This window comes from Hippopotamus amphibius, chromosome 3 (assembly GCF_030028045.1).
Source record: "Hippopotamus amphibius kiboko isolate mHipAmp2 chromosome 3, mHipAmp2.hap2, whole genome shotgun sequence".
Lineage (NCBI taxonomy): Eukaryota > Metazoa > Chordata > Mammalia > Artiodactyla > Hippopotamidae > Hippopotamus > Hippopotamus amphibius.
Window position 1 is genome coordinate 175,952,146 of NC_080188.1, and position 16,315 is coordinate 175,968,460.

At 37.4% G+C, this 16,315-nt stretch overlaps 1 protein-coding gene across 1 annotated transcript; it reads left to right on the plus strand.

Moving 5' to 3' along the window:
* Positions 1-388: 388 nt before the first annotated feature.
* CENPL (centromere protein L) lies at positions 389-16,059 on the plus strand. Its single transcript, XM_057728523.1, has 5 exons — positions 389-523; positions 5,066-5,242; positions 8,388-8,639; positions 12,925-13,467; positions 15,504-16,059. Exons 2-5 carry the CDS (start codon positions 5,069-5,071, stop codon positions 15,573-15,575), a joined length of 1,041 nt encoding a protein of 346 aa, XP_057584506.1. The 5' UTR covers positions 389-523; positions 5,066-5,068; the 3' UTR covers positions 15,576-16,059.
* The last annotated feature ends 256 nt before the right edge of the window (positions 16,060-16,315 follow it).

A 16,315-nucleotide genomic window follows, 5' to 3' on the forward strand; every position in this document is an offset into this window, starting at 1 on the left:
TGGAAACGGCGCCACCGAGGCGACCTGCGTCCGGCCGCAGAGCGAGTCGGGAAACGATTTTAAACAGAGGAGGCGGCTGAGGGCTAAGCTGCGTTTTCTCAACGGCGGGATTTCTGAGCTGGCGTTGGCCCCTGAGGGCTCAGGTGGAGAGGGGCGAGTTGGGACACACTGGCCCTTGCCCTTTCCCTCCGTGGGCTGAGGCGGACTCCTCAGGAGCGAGGGTCGCGGAGCTGAATGGTTGAGTGAGCGGAAATGTCCCTCCTGGCGTGAAGTCTCGGGCTCAGCTGGCGTCCGCGGGAGCGGAGGTCTCAGTACCGGGCCCGTTTGCGTCCGTCGTGAACCCACTTGTAGTGGAGCGAGAGAGAATTTGGGAGCGTCAGGGGTCCCTCTGGACATTCTCTTCGCTGTCATTTTGGCGGCTTTTTTATTTCGGGGGATTTGAGTTTCGACGTAGCTTTGGATCCAGACTTGAAGAATGATTCGTGAAGGGAATGGGTGACAGCGTCCTTATGGCATTTGATTGGTAAGACGCTTTGTGATTGGTCCGGGCGTGGCAGTAAACTTTGTGTTTTGCCCCGTTTCGTGGTCTTTATCTTTACAGTACTTGAATGTTCGGATGCGTTTCACACGACCTGCTTATATTGGCGTTGGGGCGGTTGGACTTAGGTGGCGATGTACAAAAGTGATTTAAGTCCCTTCCTTCGTGGACTTAGCACAAGAAAAACAACTAAGTTGTAATTGTGTGTTCTCAACTGCAAGTGCAAGAGGAGTTGGCCGGAGAGCTAGCTCTGTGGATTCTTGGTAGCTTCTGAGCTACCGCAAGATGAAACTTGCGGAATGGGTTCGATTTGGTCAGACAGATAAGTTGGTGTAGTCTTCATTGGCAATAGGTTGAATAAAAAAGTCCGGGAGCAGAGGCAAAACAGGACAGACATGAAGAGCGGGAGGGTGATGAACAGTCTAGGGTTTGGGGGGGCGTGTTTGGGTGTAGGGCAGGGGCTCAACCTTTTTTTTTTTTTTTTTGGTGCCGGGAGTAGGGTGCGAACGTTGTTGTTGTTTTTAACTTTTTAAAAAGTTAAGTAATTCATTTTTAGTTTTGGCTGCGTTGGGTTTTCATTGCTGCTGGGTGGGTTTCTCTAGTTGCGGAGAGGGGGGGCTATTCGTCCTTGTGGTGCGTGGGCGTCTCAGTGAGGTGGTTTCTGTTGTTGCTGAGCAGGGGCTCTAGGTCGCCTGCTTAGTTGCTACGGGGGCATGTGGAATATGGGGACCAGGGATCGAACCCATGTCCCCTGCATTGGCAGGGGGATTCTTCACCACTGCGCCGCCTAGGAAGTCCCGTGGGATCCTTTATTAAAGAATTATCTACTGGACCTGTCTTCACCCCCTTCTCCCACCAAATACACATGCGTACAACATCTTGCATCCAACCTTAGAGGGCTGTTAGATTTTGGAGAGACCGTTTGTCCATGGATCTTGGGGTAGGAACTAAAGTAGTAGAAAATGAACCTGAATAGAATCAGATAATATGATCAGGTGATGTAGTACCTTGAAACCCAGACAGAGAAGTTCTGGCTTCATTTATTTAGAAGATGTGTGGGAATTGTTATGGGATCTCAAGCAAGGTAATGACAAGATAAAAGTGGTGTCTATGGAAAAACTAGTCATGGATTGGGGAAAGGGGTTAAGACATAAGATAAGCGGCTATAATTAAGAATGGGAATGAAGGCCAAATCTGAGAGGGCTGGTATGTATGCTTTTAAGAAATATGTCAGAATTTGATGATAATTTGGGTGTAAAGGTGAAGTTGAGGGAAGAGTAAAAGATGACTAAGGAGTATTTTGAGGGACACGAAGGAAAATGAGAAGGAATTATTACTGAGAAACAGGGTACTCAGAAAGGAAAGATTGGTTGAGAAATAATGTTTAGCTTTGAACTTAATGAGTTTAAGGACAGAAAAGTTTAATGTTTTACAGGAAATTGGAAATGCAGGTGCAAAGGTCTGAAGATAGAGATTTAGGAGTCATATGTAGAATGAATGTTTTCACATGGAGAATGAATGATTTTGGAGTCTGGGGAGACACCCACTGTTGGGACTGGAGGAAGAATAGGAATCAGCAAATGAATCAGAAGGAACTATAAAAAACAATGAGGAAAAATAATTGAGTGTCTGAAAAAAACAAGGTAACAAAGTTTAGAGGAGTAAGCATGAGCGAAGTTGTTGAACCAAGTATTTGGCCATGGTTTTTGCAAAAATATTGTTGGTAATCTTCAAGAGTGCCGTGTCCTAATAGTGATGGATACAGAAGAGAGGTTGCTGAAAGATTTCCAATAAAATAGTTATTAGTAAGTGGAGGCAATAGTTGTGTACTACATTTCCAGGAAACTGGTCTCAAAATGAATGAGATGAATAGGATTTAAACAAAACATTTTTAGTGTTAGGAACATGAAAATATGCTTAGCAGCGGAAAAAAAGTATCCTGTGGAGTAGAGATTAGAGACGACAAAGATTTGAAATAAACATGGAGATTGTGCCCAAGGGAGATGTGAAGGGACATGGAGATCTAGAATATTGGTTGATGGCTTGACTTTAGAAAGCAAGTAAGAGGACCTCTTTCCTTACAGTTGGAAGGAAGAATATTGGGACAGTAAAATATTGAGTCAAGATATATTTTTAACCTCTTTAATTATCAGGCAGGGCACAATTACACATTACTGAGTATGGAGTGAGAAAGTAAAATAGGTATAAATCATTTTCTAATCTGTCATGCATGGATTGGGCTATTTCACATTACTGCAACATTAAATTACTCAAGGGAAATGTTTTCTCAAAAGTAATCCTTTCAGAGCTAGTAGTCTTTCTCTCACCTAGATAGACTTTAAAATCTTTTTGGAATTCATAGCATTTCTCTTTTAAGGAGTCAAATTTAGTAGGGTTTATTTTGCCTTGAAATTGAAAGGCAGTGTAAAAGAAGAAGGTAAGAGCACCCACTCTGGTGTTAGACTGTCTGGGTTCAAATTCTGGCTCTTGCATCTTTAACTGCGTGACTTTGGCAAGTTATTTAATTTCTTTATCTTCCTATCTGTCAACTGTGAATATAATAACCCATCTCATAGGGTTGTTTGAGGATTAAATGAGATAATATTTGTGAAAGGGCTTAGAAAGTTACCTGGCACATAAATGTTAGCAATTATTCCAAATAACAGATTTGAAAGAAACATTCTATGTAGATGGGACTGATTAAAATTCCCTTTTGAATAGACAATTCTGTACGCATTTAAGTCCAGAAAGCTATAAGTTGTATGGTATATGAACTTGCTCTGGGCATTATCTGAGTTTTGAGAACTATATATTTAATTTATGGAGTTTTGTGCAGGATATAGAGTGTGTCATACTTTGACATGATGAAATTTAAATACAGTAATAAATAAAGCTCTTCATTTGTGAAAAAAATTCTTGAAAGTGTAACTGTGCCAGTATTTGGGAGGAATTTTTATAACTTTTTAAATCATAATTCCTTTTAATTTTGGCGTTCTATGAAATACTTCCGTTCAATTAAACCAATAGTTGCTTAACAATTAAAGAGCATTCAGCATTATACTAGGGTAATTATACAAGAGAAATACAAAGAGCATGATTTTAGTCAAAGTAGATTAGTTTTGCTGGAAAGAGAAGAAATGCACACCAAAAAAATAGTAGAATTCAGGCCAAAATGAATGGTATAGGCTAGGTGATTGAAGAGAGCTGTGTGGGCCGGTGTATTATTAATCTCCAAAGATTTTATAGAATATTCTTGAGGGATTTTGTTAGACTCATCTGGAGGGCTTTTGGGCTTTTTCAAAATATTCACCCCCAAGATCTCATTCTGTACACACACACACACACACACACACACACACACAGCTTCCCAGAATGAGTCACTGATACAGACACAGACAGAAGTGTGTAACATAGGTATTCTAGGGAAAAAAGGTTAACAAAGCCCTACTATTTGAAAGGGGATCAAATTCACACATGGTCTTAATGGAGGTGGAATGGAAAAAGAACACCTGAGATAGGGAATATAGTTGATAAACACATGAAGACAAGAATGTGTTTATGTCTAGGAGAAGTAGGATAAGGACAAGCTGAATTATGAGTTATGAATATCCAGCAGAAAAGTAGAATTTATCTCATCAGGGTAAAGTTTTTTGCACAAGTGACTAATAATAAAGTACCATTTTTGAAAAGTGGATTACCTTCAGATATGGAATGCTTAGTTGTGGTAATAAGACCTGGCTAAGGAAGTAGCTTTGGGAATGAATGGAGAGACTGAGGAAGGAAATATTTTTAAAAATATGCTTAATGACTGTATGTTAAAAAATGAAAGTGGAGACTACTTAAATAAATTTAAATTATTTAAATTTAGAAAATTCACAGGGGGCTTCCCTGGTGGCACAGTGGTTAAGAATCTGCCTGCTAATGAGGGGACTCAGGTTCAAGCCCTGGGCCAGGAAGATCCCACATGCCACAGAGCATCTAAGCCTGTGTGCCACAACTACTGAGGCCATACACCGCAACTACTGAAGCCTGCATGCCTAAAGCCCGTGCGCTGCAACAAGAGAAGCCACTGCAGTGAGAAGCCCTAGCACCACAATGAAACGAAGAGTAGCCCCCACTCTCCACAACTGGAGAAAGCCTATGCGCAGCAATGAAGACACAATACAGTCAAAAATAAATAAATAATAAATCCTGAAAACAAACAAACAAAAACTTATTAAAAAAACTTATAAAAAAAGAAGAAAATTTACAGGAATTTGAAAATGGACCAGCTAGCTTTTAGAAGGAGGAAGACAGAAGGAGTTGAATTTAGTTTTGAGCATACTGTTTGAAGTATCTGTAAGATATTCATAAAAGTAGCCTATAGCCAATGAGAAATACAAGATTTGGTTAGAAAGTCAAAATGGGGCAGGGAGTAGGGGGGAGAAAGAAAGAATTCCTTTATAGTAGGGAGAGAAATCAGTGAAACTATGAACATGAATTAACTTTTTAATGTTTAGAATTCTGGTTTTCTTTCTTTTTGTGTAGATCATGGATTCTTATGATGCAGCAGAATCGACTCCTAGACAGAGTGCATCCTCAAGGCTTAAAGATTACTTTATAGGTGCCACCCCTCTGCAAAAACGATTAGAATCGGTCAGGAAGCAGACTTCCTTTATCCCAACTCCACCTCGAAGGAAAATTCCCCAGTGTTCACAACTGCAGGTATGCTTTTTGTGTTCCTTTGTGTTACTATAATTGAGAATGTCTGTGAACAAAACATTTCAATTTTCGTTACTATTTATAGTATTTTTAGTATCTTCTTACTCCCTCTGGTAATAAAATATATGAGAAACAGTTATAACAATTATTCATGCTATTGGTACCTTATGTCTTTTATTCTCCTTTTCTTTTTCTTTTTTTCTTTTTTTTTTTTTATTCTTTCCCTTTATTTACTAGCTTTCAAAATAATGCTAGGGGTTGGTTCCGTAGCATTCTCCAATAGTGACAAATTTTTTTTTTTTAACTTTTAATTTTATATTGGAGTATAGCCGATTAACAGTGTTGATAGTTTCAGGTGCACAGCAAAGGGACTCAGCCATACATTCCCCCCAAACTCCCCTCCCATCCAGGCTGCCACATAACACTGAGCAGAGTCCCCTGTGCTACATAGTAGGTCCTGTTGGTTACCCATTTTAAATATAGCAGTGTGTACACATCCATCCCAAACTCCCTGACTTTCCCTTCCCCCCACAGTTCTGCCCTGGTAACCATAGGTTCCTTCTCTAAGTCTGACTCTGTTTCTGTTTTGTAAATAAGTTCATTTGTATCATTTCTTTTTAGATTCGGCATATAAGGGGTATCATACAGTCTTTCTCTGTCTCTGACTTCACCTTCAGTGTGACATCCTCTAGGTTCATCCTTAACCTCCTTTAATTTGGAACGTTTCCACAATATTTCTTTTTCTTTTATGACATTGACATTTTTGAAGAATATGTTTCCTCCTCTTCCCTTTTTAAATAGAATATTCCTCATTTTGTATTTGTCTGATGTTTTCTCGAGATTAGATTGAAGTTTTGTGTTGCTGGCTGGAATACTGTATAGGTGCTATTGTGTTCTGTTTGGGAATAACACCTGGTAGCACATAGGTAATGTTAATTTTGATCATCCTGTCAAGGTATTGCCCGATAATTATGCTTTATTCTCCCCTGCAACTAATAAGTGGTCTGTGGGGAGACACTTTAAGATAATACAAATATCCTGTGCCTCATCAAAATTTTGCCTTACGCTTAACATCCTTTAGTCATGGATATTTTTTGCCTGATCCCATCTTTATCATGATGGTTGCAAAATAATGATTTTCCATCTCTATTTACTGCATACTTACCAACCAGCCTTGGGTATTCTATTTTAGGCCCTTCTCATTTCTATTCCATCTATTTATCTATTTATCAGTATAGATTCATGAATTCCTGTTTTTTAAATTTTTCTATTTCCTTATTAAATTTTTTTTGTGTTTATATTGTCCCGGATTTGTCTGGTGGCAACATGCTCTGTTTTGATCATTCATTTAAAAAAACCCTGTATATAACATTAATAATTTGTAATTTTACTGAAGCAGGAAATAAAGCCCTAGTCAATACAAGTTTGATGGTTGCTTTTGAGTTACTTAGCAAGGAGTCACCCACACCTTCCTTGTAACTTTGTTTTCTTGTCTGTGTTATGGGTCTAGTATCTTGGAATATGAGAAAATTTTTGCTTCTTTGTGAAAACTTTCTTAAAGAAAAATTACTAGCCCTGGTAACGAAAGTGATGGGTCTTAACCAGAAAACAGAGATTGTATATAAATTAAAGACTGGAATGTCCAGTTCAGGTTTCCTTTTCTCTCTGGTACAAATAATTTTGCCAACTCTCTCTCCCTTTTTTTTTGTTGTTGTTGGCTGTACCACGCAGCTTGCAGGATCTTAGTTCTGTAACCAGAGATTGAACCCGGGCCCTGGCCTTGAAAGTGCCTAGTCCTAACCACTGGACCACCAGGAAATCCAACCCCCTCCCCCCCGCCTTTTCTCCCCAAATCTTTTTTTTTTAATTTATTTTATTATTTATTTAATTTATTTTTTGGCTGCGTTGGATCTTTGTTCCTGCACACGGGCTTTCTCTAGTTGCTTTGAGCAGGGACTACTCTTCATTGTGGTACGCAGGCTCCTTGTTGTAGTGGCTTCTCTTGTTGTGGAGCACAGGCCCTATGCGCGTGGGCTTCAGTAGTTTCGGCACATGGGCTCAGTAGTTGTGGCTCACGGGCTCTAGAGCACAGGCTCAATAGTTGTGGCGCACAGGCTTAGTTGCTCCGTGGCATGTGGAATCTTCCCAGGTCAGGGCTTGAACCCGTGTACCCTGCATTGGCAGGCGGATTCTTTACCACTGCGCCACCTAGGAAGTCCTCCCCAAATCTTTTGATAGTAATAAGAAAAAAGTTTATAACTTTTCCATGAGTACTCTAGTCAGAACAAATATTTTTGTCAAGTGGACAACTGTGGTGAAAGTTCCAAAAGATAGTTAGAACTGTGAGACTATATCAGGAAGTATGGATTCTATAGAAGACTTCAATTCGGGATAGAACTAGGAGCTTATATGGGCGTGTATGTGAAGACCCTCGAAAATGCCATAGGACCTATACAAGTGAAGTGTTTTTGTTTTTAATGGTTACTGTGATTCTAATAGAGCCTGGACAAAATACTCCCATGTATCTTTTTATTTAATCTATTAAATTAGAGTGATGGAGTGAATTTATTGCCAAACAATTTTAGAAATTATTTAATTAAAACCAATCAAATTAGATGCTCGAGGAATACAGTAGTTACTATTTTTAACACCTATAATTGGAAGTTTCTAAAAGTTAAACATAACTGTTCATCCAATAAATATTTATTGAACAACTGTTCTAGATGACTGTTCTAGGTACCAGAGATAGAGTAGTGAATAAAATAGGCAAAACTCCTCTTCTTATTAAACTCATACTCTGGTGGTAAAGACAGATAGTACAAATCAGACAAGTACATAATGTCAGATAGTAATAAAGGCTATGAAAAAAATAAAGCATGTTAAGGAGACATAGAGTGACAAAGTAGGAATGGGTACAGGGGCTACTTTAGATAGACTGGCCTCTTGAGTGACATTTGGACCGAGACCTGAATGAAGGAAAGGAACATGCCATGTGAACACCCTGGGAAGAGCATTCCAAAGGGAAAGTACAGCAGATGCAAAGATCAGGTAGCCAGTAATAGATTTGTATTAAAATACTATGATTAAGTTCTTAGTTACTAATGTTTCCTAATTCTTAAACTTCTTTTGTCTTGATTTTGTTTTTTAGGAAGATGTTGATCCTCAAAAGTTTGCATTCCTTCTGCATAAACAATGGACTTTATATAGTTTAACTCCCTTATATAAATTCTCCTATACTAATTTCAAAGAGTATTCTAAACTTCTGAATGCATTTATTGCTGCTGAAAAGCAAAAAGGACTTGCTGTGGAAGTGGGAGACGACTTCAACATCAAAGTGATTTTCTCTACTCTCCTGGAAATGAAAGGAACACAGAGAGACCCTGAAGCATTTCTTGTCCAGGTATATCATATAAACAGTACTTGCTTCCTTGGAGAAAAGAATGTGTGTTGCCTTGGTTTAGAAATTGTGATATTTTCTTACTGTTTTTAAAATTGTTAAGCTTGTGATTTATAACCTATTTTATGTCTTGTTTGACCAAATTATAGTAATTAGATATGACCAACTTAAAAAAAAGTTTTTTTCCTTTTACAGGATAATGACGTTCATGTTAGAAAACTTAGAAAATACATAAAAGTACAAGGAAAGTTAAAAACCACAGTTTAACACTTTGGTATACATCTATTTGACAATAAACAATCTGAATAGACCTGGTCCTATTAAAGAAACCGAGTCAATACTTAATAACTTTCCAAAACAGAAAGCAACATGTCCAGATGCGTTCACTGGTAAATTCCACCAAACATTTAGGAAGGAAATTATGCGAATTCTCTACAGTTTCTTTCAGAGATAGAAGCAGAGGGAGGGGCTTCCTAGGTGGCGCAGTGGTTAAGAATCCGCCTGCCAATGCAGGGGACACTGGTTTGATCCCTGCTCCAGGAAGATCCCACATGCCAAGGAGCAACTAAGCCTGTGTACCACAACTATTGAGCCTACATGCCGCAACTACTGAAGCTCATGCGCCTAGAGCCTGTGCTCCAGAGCAAGAGAAGCCATGGCAATGAGGATCCCACGCACCACAATGAAGAGTAGCCCCTGCTCTCCGCAACTAGAGAAAAGCTCGCATGCAGCAGTGAAGACCCAACACAGCCAATAAATCAATCAATTAATTAATTAATTAATTAAAAAAAAAAAAGAAGCAGGGGGAATACTTCTGAACTCATCCTATGAGGCTAGTATTACCCTCATACCAAAACTAGACGAAGACATTATAAGAAAATTAGACTTAATCATGAACCTAGATTATATCTGTTTGGCTGTCTGTATCTATTAAAATTGTGATCATATTGCCCATACTTTTGCATTATGGCTTTTTTTTTTTACTAGTAATTAGTGCTGTAGTTAGTTACTCATGTCATTTTTTTTTTTTCCCCCTCCCCGCCCCTCCCCCAGGCCCGCAGCGCAGCTATTACCCTCATGTCATTTTTTAAAAAAAATTATTTATTGGCTGCATTGGGTCTTCGTTGCTGCACTAGGGCTTTCTCTGGTTGTGACAAGTGAAGGCTACTCTTTGTTGTGGTTCTTGGGCTTCTCATTGCGGTGGTTTCTTTCGTTGTGGAACACCTGCTCGAGGCACGAGGGCTTCAGTAGTTGTGGCTTGAGGGCTCTAGAGCGCAGGCTCAGTAGTTGTGATGCACAAGCTTAGTTGCTCCGCGGCATGTGGGATCTTCCTGGAGCAGGGATCGGGCCCATGTCCTCTGCATTGGCAGGCGGATTCTTAACCGCTGCACCACCAGGGAAGCCCACTCATGTCATTTTGAGTAACTAAATGTAAATGTAAATTTTACATTTTTGTAAATTTATCTGTGTAACTCTGGCTTTTACTGGGATTAAAAGTCCTAGAAGTAGAATTTTAGCAAAAAAAGTAACATCATTACATATTGTGATATATCACACCAAGTTACTTTCAGAAATGTAACATTTTACATTCCTTTGTATGTGGAGTGTATAAAAGTAATATGACTGTCCTTTGATTTGTTAAGAAGCCAGATTTATTATTTATGCCTGCTACTTCTGTTTCTGCTGAGTTAACTCATTTTAGTCATTGATAAATGAAATTCTGACACAGTTGAAGTTTTGTTTGTTTATTTGTATAGATCAGGGATCAGCAAACTATGGCCTGCAGGCCAGATATGGCCTGCTGCTTGGCTTTGTAAATATTGGAATAGAGCCCTTTTCCTTTGTTTACATAATGTCTATGGCTGCTTTTGTGTTACAACAGAAGAGTTGTGTAGTTGCTATAGAGACCATATGGCATGCAAAGCCTAAAATATTTACTATCTGGCCCTCTACAGAAAAGGTTTGCTGACCCCTGGTATAGATCATTGTATTGGCAAGGATCTCAGAATTACTGGGATTAGATTTAGCTGCATATAGCAGAAAGTCTAACAGTGAATTAAAGACAATAGAGGTTTATTTGTCTTACAAAAAAGTGTTCAGAGGTAAGCTTTTCAAGGCTGGTAAATGCTTCATGAAATTATAATAATCTAAGCTCATTTTGTCTTCTCTGTCATCCTTGGTTCATGGCTTCCATCCTGTGGTCACAGTATAATTTATTGGCTCCTGGAGCCCTAAATATTACATGTAAGTTCAAGGCAAGAAGTAGGAGCAAGATGGGAAAGGCAGACAGGATACCTGCCACTGACTGAGTAAATCTTTTTTTTTTTTTTTTTTTAAAGCTCTTTATTGGAATACAGTTGCTTTACACTGTTGTGCCAGTTTTTGCTGTACAACAAAGTGAATCAGCTGTATTTATACATATATCCCCATATCCCCTCCCTCCCGTGACTCCTTCCCACCTTCCCTATTCCAGCCCTCTAAGTCATCACCCATCATCGAGTTGATCTCCCTGTGTTATGCAGCAGCTTCCCACTAGCTATCTATTTTACATTTGGTAGTATATATATGTTAATGTTACTCTCTCACTTCATCCCAGCTTACCCTTCGCCACCCCCCCCAACTATTCCTTTTTTTTTTTAACCCCTACAAAATATGTTTTTATTATCCATCACTTACAGATAGGTTTTGTTCAGAATAATTTAGTTTTTTTTTTTTTGGGGGGGGGTACACCAAGTTCAATCATGACTGAGTAAATCTTTAATGAGACTTGTTGAGACCCAACAGTTACTTCTCTTTACATCCCAGTTGGAAGGGAGACTAGGAAAAAATTGTTACTGGGTACTTTGCCACCCCAAGTAACAGTACTGTATTATTGTAGAAGGAAAAGTAGATTCTGGGTAGATAATTAGCAGTCTCTGTCAAGTGAAGCAGTTGATGCCCAAAGAAGTTACATGGCTTGCATGTCATCAGGCAAGCAAATATTCTCGGGAGGAATAGAAACGACCTCTTGAATTCCTCATATAGTATCCTAATAGTATTCTAATTAAATCTCATTTCTTGCCAGGATTATAGGACTTATAGGTTATGAAAATGTGATAAACATAATATATCTTTATTTATGCTTTAAGGTATTTGAAATTCTCTTATAACTTCTTGAACAAGGAGAAAAATGGCAAAAATAATTGTTTAAATGATCATCTCTAAAGGGATATAATATAGGGCTGTGACCTTTACCTTGCCCTGGTCAAACTTTAAATAAAACTTCTATTAATATCTAGAAGATATGTTTGTTATATAATTTACGAATTTAAAGTTTGAGGGTTTAGTCAATCTGTTGGAAAATATAATCAAGATTCTAGAAGATCTGAATGAATTTACACAGTGGGCCAGATTGAAAGAGATTAAAATTTTAATAGAGATAAGTTTACTGCTTCAATATAAGTGTGGGGGAGATTTACCTATTAACAGCAAAAATGAGTATGTAAGGCTAATTTATGTAAAGTTATCAACTAAAAACCAGAAAACTAATATAATCTTAGATTATATTAGTAGGAGTATAATCTAGGTTAAAGGTGGTGACAGTCCTGTAATCATACCTTTTTTGAAGTAATTATGTTCACTTATGAATGACTCCTATGCCAAAGAATTTCAGAGAAGAGTGTCCAGATAGTGTGAGAACTGGAACGTATGTCATAGGAGGATTGGTTGAAGAAACTGGAAATATTGACCTTGGAGTATATAAGATAGGGATCATTAAATATTTGAAGGGCCTTTTCTGTAGAAGAGAGATTAGATTAAATTTGATCTACATGCACGTAAGGAGGAAAGTAGGACCAGTGGTTGAAAACTATAGGGCCTAATATATGAAAGAACATTTTAAGTGGATAAACAGAGCTGCCTTAGGGAGTAGTGACATCTTCCTCAGTGGAATAATTCAAGCACATTGGATTTGGTGACCTTTTACAGTCCCTTCTAAAGTTGAGATTTTGAGAGGTTTTTTTTTTTTCAGAGTATTGTACCTGGTTATACCATATTGGCATCCCTTTTTGCATTTTGGTTGCGCCAGGATCTTGTCATATATCGTGTCTGTCCTAATAAAGAGTATCAGGAGAAAGGTCAATTAACTTGATAAACCCTAATAATGATCAGGGAAACTGTCCCCTCTGTGTTTTTTGGTAGGTAATACAACATATCTTATTTTTAAATGTACTAATTAATGCTGAGAAGATGTAATTTAGGAGTAAATGTACTTTTGAATTTAATGAACCTGTTTGCTTTTCCTTCATAGATTCTGTCAAAATCTCAATTGCCGTCTGAGCACAGAGAAGGTAAAGTGTTGTGGACTGGTTGGTTCTGCTGTATATTTGGAGACAGTCTTCTGGAGACTGTTTCAGAAGATTTCACGTGTCTACCCTTATTCCTTGCAAATGGTGCAGAGACTAACACAGCCATAATTGGAACCTGGTTTCAGAAAACTTTTGACTGTTATTTCCGTCCCTTAGCAATCAATGCGTTTAATCTTTCCTGGATGGCTGCTATGTGGACTGCATGCAAGATGGACCATTATATGGCTACTACTGAATTTATTTGGTCTGTACCCTGTAGCCCTCAAAGTCTGGATATTTCCTATGCCATACATCCAGAAGATGCAAAAGCTTTGTGGGACAGTGTTCACAAAACACCTGGGGAAGTTACCCAGGAGGAAGTTGACTTATTCATGGACTGCCTGTATTCACATTTCCATAGGCATTTCAAAATTCATTTATCAGCCACAAGATTGGTTCGTGTTTCAACATCTGTAGCTTCAGCACATACTGATGGAAAAATAAAGGTTAGTTTGAGCAAATCTAGTTAAATAATTTTTCCGTATTGTTGCATAATTTTCAAAATGTATGGCAATTGTATTTTCCACATTGAAGAAACACTTTGGAATGTCTGCCAATTCAAGACAGTAGAGAGATTTTATTTTACGCTTTATAAATGGTTTACTAAAAAATCTTCAGCCTTCTAGATGCAGCTTTATAATGGAATGATTCTACATGCTGTGTGCCATAGACTTTGGTAATAATATGAGTTATTCAGTAGCAACTTTGAAACTTTCAGAATTGTTTCTTGTTAACTTTGAAATAATTATCAGAGTAACAGGATTTTCTGTGTTAGATAAGAAAATTATAGCAGAAACACAGAATTAAAACATCATATTTATATTTTAGGCTTTTCTATCCCTACTGGGAAAGAAATAATAATAGAGACATTGTTTTACTGTCTATGAAGGCCTTATTAGAGGAAGTATCAGAAATAAACTGAGAAAAAAAAAAGAAACTGAGTAGGCACCTAAATATATTTAAGTGTATTATATTAATGTATTTAAAATATATTAAAATACAGCCACAGTAAGCACTTGTGAATATTGGTCTTGTCACTGTGCTAGGAGTTTAACATATTTTAATCTTTAGAGCAACCATATAGTTAGGTGTTTTTATCCACATTTATCTTATTTTTGAAACAAGGAAAACTAAGCCAAGGATAAGGTTTAAGGGATAGCAAGATAGCTTAGTTAAGAGGAAGAGTCAAGATTTAAACACTTACCTCTTAGGTTCCAAAAAGTTTATACTCTATCCTATAAGCACTATTTTAATGCTTTTCAAACTGGAGGTCACAATGCAGCAGTAGGTTAGGAAGTAATTTTGATGGGAAGAGACTAGCTTTAAAAAACAAAAGAAAGAAGTAGATAGAAAATATAAAAATGAGAGTGTATAACATGTACTAAGGATATACATTTGCTTGCATTGGATCATGATGTTAAATTTATTTTTTACTGTGGTTTGCAGTAATAAATTTGAAATATACTATTCCATGTTACTTTGACATTATAAAGAAACAAATTTACATTTTAGCACCTCAGAATTCAATTTCATGAAGTCCTTATATATTTTAAAATTTTATTTTCATATGCTCACATTCTATTAATAAACTACATTTTAAAACTATTTTGTATAGTGTGTATAATGTGTTGTATATTTTACACATATAATATGTTGTATATATTTTATATAATGTGTTTATATAATCCATCTATGAATATAAGCGTGGCCCTGTTTTATCTGGTTTATTCTAAGAGCCTCTCTTAATGATGTAAGAGAGTAACTGTGACTCCTAGGTTCAAATAATGCCACAATGAAGCTAACATTTATCAAGCACTAACTGTGCCAAGCATCATTAAGCATTTACACATATTGTCCCTTTAGTTTTCTCGACAACCTATTTGCATAGGTTGTAAAGAGGAAATTGTGGCACAGAGGATAGGTAGGCTCCCTAAAGATCACACAGCTAATAAGTGGAGTCGGATTTTAAACCCAGTCATCTGACTCAAAAGCTTAGGCTTTTAACTGCAACACTGTACTGCCTCTCAGAAGTTTGAAATTAATGTATTAACCAGGTTTTTGCCTCTGCTTAATTTCTACAAGGCACTTTTGGCATTGTATGTCCCTTTGAGAAGAAGGAAGCTATGGAACTCTTTCTAGAAAATGTAGATACTCAATTTGCATATAAGTCCAAGGGGTTCATAGATACCCCTTCTTCCCCCTCCTCTTTAGGCAATAGCTCATCCATGGAAGCCAGGATAAATAAGAACCCTAGTCTCATTCCTTCTAAGCGCCATTGACTAATAGTTGTAAATTTATTAAAGTCAGTCTTCTTTATTAAGTAAAGTCTGTTTGAGTTAGAACAGCAGTGATTTGGGTTCACATTCGTAGCTTAGCTTGTAGATATGGAATTTAAAATAAGCCTGGAATACTTATCAAATATCAAACTGCTTTGTTATAATTAATTGTATTTTAATTTTAAATGTCTTTTTTTTTCTTTCAGATTTTCTGTCATAAATACCTTATTGGAGTGTTGGCATATTTGACAGAACTGGCAATTTTTCAAATTGACTGAGGCCTTGTGGGGACTAAAAGTTATGGATTAAATACCTTTTTCTCCCTGATTATCTGCCTAATTGCTATGCTGAGAGGGACTGCAGGAGAAATGGGAATCTGTGCATTGGTTTTCCTCACAGTGTCTTGGTGTTACCCAGATGAAAGCCAAGAAGATCTAGAAGAATAAAGAAGGTGGTAGTGGATGAGCCGCAGCCAGATGCTCATGTAATAGTCATGGTCGTTTCGGATGTCAATCTCTAGAATATGCCGAGTTGTTAATTTGCTGGCCATCTTTCTAAAAAATATATAATGTTTATTGTGTCAAACTTTTTAGGATTCAAATGAGATACTTCTAATATTGAATATTTCTAATTTACATCTTTAAAACCTTTAATCCCTTAATTTTAAGCATTTTAAAATTTGAGAATTTCTGACTTCTACAGACATTTTCCTAGCATCATTTTGCTGTAGAGAACTTGCAATTAAATTTTCTCCAAAGGAAACTAAAGTTACATTTTTTAAGCCACTAATATGCTTCTGTTTTTAATATTGTTTAATTCTTATTGCAATGTTGAATTAAATATTCACTTTTAAAACATAGCCTTGTGTTTATCAGTGTCTTGGTGACAGATCTTTAATTAATGTCTCAGGAATGGGACGTCGTAGGCTTTTTCTCCAGCACAAAGGTTACACAGCAACTATGTGGAATCATACAAGTCATAGAGTTGAAAGATGGCTGTGAGTCTCTTTTGAGGGCAG